The following is a 9712-nucleotide window of genomic DNA, read 5'->3' as shown; positions in this document are numbered from 1 at the left end:
ATTAGGGATGGGCAACAAATGCTGGCCTTGCTAGCAATGCTCATATCCTGTAACAGAATAAAAAAAAGTCTGATGGGATTATGGTAATGAGGTGTCTACAGTCTTCTAGGGTCTACAGTTTGTTTATGTCTATTTAATATGTTTTGACATAAGGAATTGGGGACATATGCCAGATCAGGGAAAAGGTAAATCTGTGTTTTGTTTCTCAGAAGAAGATTATTATGATGATTGGACAACATATGTTTCAAATAAACATGTTATTTTTATAATTGATGCTTAGAATTGGAAAAGGTCTATACTTTTGTTTCTGGATTTAATTAATAAGTTACTAATGATACGCAATTTAAAAATGCACATAGATTTATTACAGTCCCAATTATTTCTAGAGTGGTATGGGGGAGCAAGTGAAAGTTTTGGGGTAAAATTGGTGGTTGGTCCACAGTGTCTTTTGCCCCAGTCAAGTGACCCATAAATGAAAAAGTTTGATAGTCACTGCACTAGATTGTGGTTGATCTGTCCCTCAGCTCCATTGACATTTTTGCTTCACATCCTTTGATTCCCTTACCCCATCTCCCCTCAAAGAAATCTAACACTCTCAATGTTGAAATCTGCAATTTGACCCCCAGCATGCACAGAGGAAGAGAGTTCCAGGTTCCACTATCCTTTGTAGGAGGTGCCTCCTCATTTCACTCCTGGATAGTCATCCTTTAATTCTCTGGATTCCTCCACCACAGAAAATAATTACTCTACATACAGCCTGACAAACCATTTTTATCATTTTATCATCTCGATTAGATCATCCTTCAAGCTTCTATATTCAGTGGAATAGAGATTATGTAAACTGTTTTAAGAGATATTGTGGTGGAGTAGGTAGTGTCCCTGTCTCTGGGTCAGAAGTTCTAGGTTTGAGATCCGCTCCAGAACTCAATGGCCAAGGAAGGTGCATTCAAAACGAGCCAAACAAGTTGAGTATCAACCTGCAAATCCTTCCAACACATACCAATGGCAGGAAGAAAGAGCAGGAGAAATTTCTGGTCAGCTGTGATGGAAAGAACAAAAACAAAAATACCTGGAAAACTCAGCAGGTCTGACAGCATCTGCGGCAAGGGATACAGTTAACATTTCAAGTCCATATGACTCTTCGATGGAAAGAATGTTGGAGCCTCTTCCATCACTATCCATAGCTCTGGACTGCAAGGTGCATGTAAAAGTGCATGTTGCCAAAGCAACTCAGACTCACTGAGTGAACTGTGACACACCACCACCAATCTATTGTAAAACCTTGGTACCATCCTGGTGAATCTGTGCTGCATCCCTTCCAGGGCCAATATATTCTTCCTGAGGTTCAATGCCTGAATAGAAATGTACTTCAGATGGGGGTCTGGCCAAGGCTCGGTACAACTGAAGCATCATTTTTATAATCCAGGGACCTTTAGATAAAAACTAGCATTTCATTTGACCTTTTAACTGTATTTTGTATGTGTCCATTAGCTTTTAGTAATTGTCTGCTTGGGCTCTCAAATTCCTTTGCTCTTCCTCCACTGTCGCCAGTTTCTAAATATTTCGAATTTTTAAAATTCTTTCATGGGATGTACGCATCACTGTCAAGGCCAGCATTTGTTGCCCATCCCTAATTACCCTTGAACTGAGTGGCTTGCTAGGGCCATTTTAGAATCAACCACATTGCTGTGGGTCTGGAGTCACATGTAGGCCAGACCAGGTAAGGATGGCAAATTTCCTTTCCTAAAGGACATTAGTGAACCAGATGGGTTTTTTCAACAAGCAAAGATAGTTTAGTGGTCACCATTATTGAGACTAGCTTTTAATTCCAGATTTTTCTATTAATTGCATTTAAATTAAGGGATTTGAATCTATGGTCTGGAGCGTTATGCTGGGTCTCTGGGTTACTAGTCTAGCAACATCACAACACCACCATATCCCCAAGTACTCCAATTGGTCTTTCTGGGATCCTGCCTTCCCCATGGGTGACTGGGTTTAGGGTTGGGTGTTAAGGTTAGAACCATCTAAACACAAGGTGTTTAAAAACTGCATAAATACTCCAATTGGTCTTAAGAATAAGGGGCTGATCATTTAGGACTGAGATGAGGAGAAATTTCTTCACTCAGAGGGGTGTGAATCTTTGGAATTCTTTACCCCAGAGGATTGTGGGTGCTCCATTGCTGAATACATTTAAAGCTGAGTTAGAATTTTGGTCTCAGGGAATCAAGGGACATGGGGAGTGGGTGGGAAAATGGAGTTGAAGCTCAAGATCAGCCATGATGGTATTGAATAGCAGAGCAGGATCGATGGGTCATATGGTCCACTCCTGCTCCTATTTCTCATGGTCTTTCTTGAATCCACATTTGATAGCCTCACATTTCCAAATTGGATTAGGATGTTAGGTTTAGTGGTTAAGCTTAAGGATAAGAAACTGCCCTCCACTAAGATGTATCCTTTTTAAAAAAATGAACATATTTAGGCATTTTTTAATTTAGATAATGTACCTTTAACTATGACTCAATGCAGATTTTAGGTTACTATCAGATCAGCCATGATCTTATTAAATGGTAGAGCAGGCTGGAGGAGCCGAATGGCCTACTCCTGCTTCTTGTTCGTGTGTTCAGAACATTTCTATTGAACTGGCTCCCTTCCACGCACAAGGCTAGAACTGTAACCGTGTTACATAGAATTGAGGGGTGATGTCACTGGACTAGTAATCTAGAGGCTCATGCTTTGGGGACAGGTGTTCAAATTCCACCACCACAACTGATGGAATTTACATTCAATTAATAAACGAGGAACTAAAAGCTAGTCTCAGATCATTAAAAATCCATGTGGTTCACCAATCCCCTTTAGGGAAGGAAATCTGCCGTTGTTACCTGGCCTGGCCTACATGTGACTTCAGACCCTGTGGTTCACTCTTAGCTGCCCCCCTGAATTGGCTGAGCAAGCCATTCAGTTCAAGGGCAATTGGGGATGGGCAGCAAAAAGCGGACGCCCGCATTCCATGAAATATATTTTTTTAAATGATATTCCTTCTGGTGTAAAGGCACACTTAGCGAGTTTCCATCATCAACGCTAATTTGGCTATTCTTTCCTCCTGTGGTAACGTTCTAGCTCACGATAGGCGCCGGCGAGAAGGATGGTGTTTGACTGAAAATGAGATCCTATTTCGCCGCTCGGCGGGTTCGCCTTTGGGCAAAAGGACAGACATTTGCACGACCAAGTAAATATTCCTTAAACTTTTGAACAAAAAAAAAAATGTGATTAATGAACGGTAGAATTCCATCTGTGTGCATATAAAGTGTATTTTGAATGACTTATTACACTGAAGCTGGGGTTTGGACTTTGCCAGGGGTCGGGGTGGTGTGGGTAATGCTGGTGTCTTTTGAAGGCTCCCTAACACGTGGCGAGTGATAGACATAGAGTGATAGGAGGGGCCGACAGAAAAGGGGCGGAATGCCTCCCCATCAGAACATGTTCAGCGCATTGCCCAGCCGTGCTTGCAGTGGAGGAGTGCAGGCGTGGTAAAGGCACGACCGTCTTGCCCATACCCTCTTCTCCCTTCTTACCTCTCCATCCTCGACTCTCGGGATAACCCCTCAGGCCCGCGCGATTTGAAGTCGCCTTCCTGAGCATCTTCGGAATTTCGCAAAGTGGATTCTAAACTCGATATAACGCACAGACTTGGGTGAGAGGAATCCAAGATGCAGGAGTGTAATGGAGTGGATAATGGTAGGTTTACAAAAAATATTTAAATGTAAGTAAAGGGAGTGGTGGAGGAATAGTTAGGTGCTTTTTGTAAGTCCCTCAAGGGGGATGGAGTGGAAATGTGGAATATATGAACGCTGCATTTTTCTTTAATCTGACCGGTCAGATCTTTGCTGATGTTTTGCCTGCGTTGGGTCAGTGTGAAGGCCCCTGAGGCTGAGTTGTGATCAGGATTTCCCTTCGCTCTCTCTGGTTTGTGCTGTGTGGACTTATTCTCTCTGTCTCTGGTTTGTGCTGTGTGGACTTATTCTCTCTCTCTCTGGTTGGTGCTGTGTGGAGTTATTCTCTCTCCCTCTCTCTCTGGTTTGTCCTGTGTGGAGTTATTCTCTCTCTCTCTCTGGTTTGTGCTGTATGGAGTTATTCTCTCTCTCTCTCTCTGGTTTGTGCTGTATGGAGTTACTCTCCCTCTCTCTGGTTTGTGCTGTGTGGAGTTATTCTCTCTCTGGTTTGTGCTGTGTGGAGTTATTCTCTCTCTCTCTGGCTTGTGCTGTATGGAATTATTCTCTCTCTCTCTCTCTCTGGTTTGTGCTGTATGGAGTTATTCTCTCTCTCTCTCTCTGGTTTGTGCTGTGTGGAGTTATTCTCTCTCTCTCTGGTTTGTGCTGTATGGAGTTATTCTCTCTCTCTCTGGTTTGTGCTGTATGGAGTTATTCTCTCTCTCTCTCTGGTTTGTACTGAATGGAGTTATTCTCTCTCTCTCTCTCTCTGGTTTGTGCTGTGTGGAGTTATTCTCTCTCTCTCTCTCTCTGGTTTGTGCTGTGTGGAGTTATTCTCTCTCTCTCTCTGGTTTGTACTGTGTGGAGTTATTCTCTCTCTCTGGTTTGTGCTGTGTGGAGTTATTCTCTCTCTCTGGTTTGTGCTGTATGGAGTTATTCTCTCTCTGGTTTGTACTGTGTGGAGTTATTCTCTCTGGTTTGGGCTGTGTGGAGTTACTCTCTCTCTCTCTCTGGTTTGTGCTGTGTGGAGTTATTCTCTCTCTCTCTGGTTTGTGCTGTGTGGAGTTATTCTCTCTCTCTCTCTGGTTTGTGTTGTGAGGAGTTATTCTCTCTCTCTCTCTCTGGTTTGTGCTGTGTGGAGTTATTCTCTGTCTCTCCCTGGTTTGTACTGTGTGGAGTTATTCTCTCCCTCTCTCTCTCTCTCTGGTTTGTGCTGTGTAGAGTTATTCTCTCTCTCTCTGGTTTGTACTGAGTGGAGTTATTCTCTCTCTCTCTCTCTGGTTTGTGCTGTGTGGAGTTATTCTCTCTCTGGTTTGGGCTGTGTGGAGTTATTCTCTCTGGTTTGTGCTGTATGGAGTTATTCTCTCTCTCTCTGGTTTGTACTGTGTGGAGTTATTCTCTCTCTGGTTTGTGCTGTATGGAGTTATTCTCTCTCTCTGGTTTGTGCTGTGTGGAGTTATTCTCTCTCTGGTTTGGGCTGTGTGGAGTTATTCTCTCTCTCTGGTTTGTGCTGTATGGAGTTATTCTCTCTCTCTGGTTTGTGTTGTGAGGAGTTATTCTCTCTCTCTCTCTGGTTTGGGCTGTGTGGAGTTATTCTCTCTGTCTCTGTTTTGTGCTGTGTGGAGTTATTCTCTCTCTGGTTTATGCTGTGTGGAGTTATTCTCTCTCTGGTTTGTGCTGTGTGGAGTTATTCTCTCTCTTTCTCTCTCTCCACCCCCCTGAAATTGACATTTGTCACCTTCCACTCCTACTGTACACTACCCTTTATGTAACGTCGCCCGTCTCCTTCCTAGATGACACTTGGGGGTACGTTACGGGCGAGTAGTTTGCGAGGGGGGTGCTGCGGAGAGAGCGCCAGAATGCTGATATATCAATCAGTGCAGGACAGAAATCGCGGAAAGCCGCGCTAATGTTCAGTTCAATTGCTTTGACGCTCAGCCCCTTTCATGGGTGGGTGTTGCGAAATTCCCAGTGTTTTAACGTGTGTGTGTGTGTGTGTGTGTGTGTGTGTTTTATAATGTGCCATTCCCTTCAACTAAACAAATGTATGCGAGGGTCGGAACCGTCATGTGAGACTAGTAACCCCTGGCCAGCGAATGGGAATTATTATAAATGTCTGCAGTGGGACAGATCACAGGTTCTCTGTCACGAGAGCCCAGGCATTTACAAAGAAAAAACGTCTTAGCATATACGAGAGATGTCTTTTTTTGTGGAAAGGAGGGGTTACGGGTGGAATTTAGACTGCTACGCCCCCAACCCCCTCAAAAAAAAATCATTCCTCTCTCTGATCATTGAATGACACGGCGCAAGAGGAGGCTATTCGGCCCATCGTACCTGTGCCAGCGCCCCGGCCCCCTCCCCTGGACCCGATAGTCCGGCGAGTGTTTCCTTTTCCAAGTGTTTAATTCCCTTTTTTAAGGAAGTTGCACCCACCGCCCTTTGAGGCACCAACACATGGTAGAAACTCTCTGCGGTTTTCAGAGAGAGAGAAAAAAGAATCCGCTTGACATGGCGCAATTTGGTAAGTCTGCACTTCCCCGAAAAGCTTCGCTTTGACGCCTCACTTGAGTTGTGGTTTTAGAGGAGTGCTCCGATTCACGCTGGAGAACCAAACACGTTGACTGAGAAATACATTTTATTTTAAGGGCTGGCCAAAATAAAAAGCTCAAAAAGTTTTACCCGCCCCATTGAAACTGAACTTAAAAATAATAAATGCTGGAAACACAGCCGGTTTGGCAGCATCTTTATATATATATATATATATATACATTCACAGGATGTGGGCTTCACTGGCTGGGCCAGCATTTATTGCCCATCCCGAATTGCCCTTGTTCCGGGGCATTTTAAGAGTCAGGTAAGGAGGGCAGATTGAACAGCGTCTGTGGAGAGAGAGGGAAAAAAACAGAATTAACGTTTCAAGCCCCTATGACTCTTTAGAGAAGTAAAAGTGCCTTTTTCAGTAAAATCATCATGATTTTACTGAAAAAGGCATTTTTACTTCTCTTTAGCTCCTGAAGTAGTCATACAGACTCATAACATTAACTTTGTTTCTCTCTCCACAGATGCTGTTAGACCTGTTGAGTTTTTCCAACATTTTTCTGTTTTAGATTTCCAGCATCCACCAGTATTTTGCTTTTATCTTAAGGGCAGCAGGTTTCCTTCCCTAAAGGGCATCAGTGAACCAGATGGGGTTTTTAACAACAATCGTTAGGCGTTTTAATTCTAGATTTTTATTGAATCAAATTCCACCATTTGTTGTGGCGGGATTTGAACCCAGGTGCTCAGACCATTACCCTGGGCCTCTGGTCTAGTGATCTGATTAAAACTTACAGAATACTGAAAGGCCTGGATAGAGTGGACATGGGGAAGATGTTTCCATTAGTAGGAGAGACTAGGACCCGAGGGCACAGCCTCAGAGTAAAGGGAAGACCTTTTAGAACAGAGATGAGGAGAAACTTCTTTAGCCAGAGGGTGGTGAATCTATGGATTCATTACCACAGAAGGCTGTGGAGGCCAGGTCATTGAGTGTATTTAAGACCGAGATAGATAGGTTCTTGATTGGTAAGGGGATCAAAGGTTACGGGGAGAAGGTGGGAGAATGGGGTTGAGAAACTTATCAGCCATGATTGAATGGTGGAGCAGACTCGATGGGCCGAATAGCCTAATTACTGCTCCTATGTCTTATGGTCTTATGCTGTTATGATAACACCACCTGCACCATCACCTTCCCATGACCAGCTAGTGTGTGGGTTGCAAATCCAATAAAGAGTAAAAAATAAAAGCAAAAAAAATGCAGATGCTGGAAATCTAAAACAAAAATAAAAATACCTGGAAAAACTCAGCAGGTCTGACAGCATCTGTGGAGAGGAACACAGTTAACGTTTCAAGTCTGCATGACTCTTCAACAGAACTAAATAAAAATAGAAAAGAGGTGAAATATAAGCTGGTTTAAGGTGGGGGGTGGGGTAGAGCTGGATAGAGGGCTAGAGATAGGTGGAGGTAGTCAAAAGGACAAAGAGGCGTTGAAGGTGGTGAATGTGCCAATGAGGGTAGAAAGCAGGACAAGCAAGGTACAGATAGCTCTGGTGGGGGTGGGGTGAAGGGAAGGGATCGAAATAGGCTAAAAGGTAGAGATAAAACAATGGATGGAAATACATTTAAAAATAATGGAAATAGGTGGGAAAAGAAAAATCTATATAAATTATTGGGGGGAAAAAAGGGGGAGGGGATCAGAAAGGGGGTGGGGATGGAGAAGAGAGTTCATGATCTGAAATTGTTGAACTCAATATTAAGTCCGGAAGGCTGTAAAGTGCCTAGTCAGAAAATGAGGTGATGTTCCTCCAATTTGTGTTGAGCTTCACTGGAACAATGCAGCAGGCCAAGGATGGACATGTGGGCATGAGAGCAGGGTGGAGTGTTGAAATGGCAAGCGACAGAGAGGTCTGGGTCATGCTTGTGGACAGACCGAAGGTGTTCTGCAAAGCGGTCACCCAGTCTGTGTTTGTTCTCTCCAATGTAGAGGAAACCGCATTGGGAGCAGCGAATGCAGTAGACTAAATTGAGGGAAGTGCAAATGAAATGCTGCTTCATTTGAAAGGAGTATTTGGGCCCTTGGACGGTGAGGAGAGGGGAAGTAAAGGGGCAGGTGTTGCACCTTCTACGGTTTCATGGGAAGGTGCTGTGGGAGGAGTTTGAGGTGTAGGGGGTGATGGAGGAGTGGACTAGGGTGTCCTGGAGGCAACGATTCCTGTGGAATGCCGCCAGGGGGGGTGAAGGGAAGATGTGTTTGGTGGTGGCATCATGCTGGAGTTGGCGGAAATGACGGAGGATGAACATTGGGCCCACTTCCCTCTGCAGAGAGAAGAACTAGAGTTAACATTTCAGCTCTATTACAGGTATGCTGAAGCATTGGGGCGGGGTGGCATAATGATGGTGTCAGTGCCCTAGTAATCCAGAGGGCAAGATAACACTCCGGGGACATGGGTTTAAATCCCATCCATTAATAAATCTTGAATTGAAGCTAGTCTCAGTTATAGTGACCAACTATCATCAATTGATGTAAAAACCCATCTGCTTCACTAATGCGGGAAATCTGCCACCTTTACCTGTGACTCTAGATGGTTCACTCTTACTGCCCTCAGTTCAAGGGCAATTACAGATGGGCAACGAACGCCAGTGACACCCAGATCCCATGAAAGAATAAGTAAAAATGAGCCCTGTTTCTCTTGTATGGTCTTTTTAATAAAATAAACCCCTCCCCCCCATGATTTCTTGTATATTCAGTTTAACTATAGAGGAATGTGCTTTTAAGACACAGATGAATCTGGCTTTGCAAAAAAAAACTGAAAAAATTCTTCAATGAATTGGGTGTATCTCTGGTGACAGCAACAGCTAGAACACATTCTGCATTCCTCAACGCATTTTTTTTTGTTTGAAAGATCAATTATTATTATTTTTAATTAACCAACAGTAACACAATGACTACAATTTGTGCAGGTCATCTTCTGGATGAAGAGACACAGATGATGAGCTGTGCCATCTTTTTAAAGAGTCAGAACCAGTTCAGCTGATTGCTGGGGTGTATGCCTGTTAGTGTTCAATAATTTTCTTCCAAACAATTTATCATTAGTGGCCTAACCTCCCTTTACAATTGGGTTGTGCCCAACCTTGAAAATGTCTAGGTAGATAATGCAGCTCTTAGTTATTCTTCTTCGGCAGTCCCTCAGGATCAAGGATGATCTGCTCCCACTCCGGTTCGATGGTTCCGAGATGGCTGATAAAGTCCAATGCTTGATCTGCAGGCTCTGCCACTTGTGGGGCTGCTTGTGTTTGGAGGGTCAGGTAGATGGGTTGTCTGTGCACTCCCTCCGATGCCTCGACTTCATCTCTGCATGTTTCTGACAAAGTCCCTTGACGTGTTCGCTGCCTTCCCGAATGAACCTTCTCTATTTCGGTCAGTCACAAGCCAAGGTCTCCCATGAGTTTGGTGCGGATATTTGACCTCT

At 43.9% G+C, this 9712-nt stretch overlaps 1 protein-coding gene across 1 annotated transcript in view; it reads left to right on the top strand.

Annotated features, from left to right (window-relative positions):
- Positions 1–3488: 3488 nt before the first annotated feature.
- plcd1a (phospholipase C, delta 1a) overlaps positions 3489–9712 on the top strand; it is a 121188-nt gene continuing 114964 nt past the window's right edge. Inside the window, exon 1 of the mRNA XM_041184925.1 lies at positions 3489–3735. Coding sequence (XP_041040859.1) covers positions 3708–3735 — 28 coding nt within the window. The 5' untranslated portion in view covers positions 3489–3707. The remainder of the gene's footprint in view (positions 3736–9712) is intronic.

The sequence above is a fragment of the Carcharodon carcharias genome, chromosome 3 (assembly GCF_017639515.1).
Source record: "Carcharodon carcharias isolate sCarCar2 chromosome 3, sCarCar2.pri, whole genome shotgun sequence".
NCBI classification, from domain to species: domain Eukaryota; kingdom Metazoa; phylum Chordata; class Chondrichthyes; order Lamniformes; family Lamnidae; genus Carcharodon; species Carcharodon carcharias.
The sequence above is the reverse complement of the archived record's forward strand: the minus strand, read 5'-3'. Positions and strand labels throughout refer to the sequence as shown.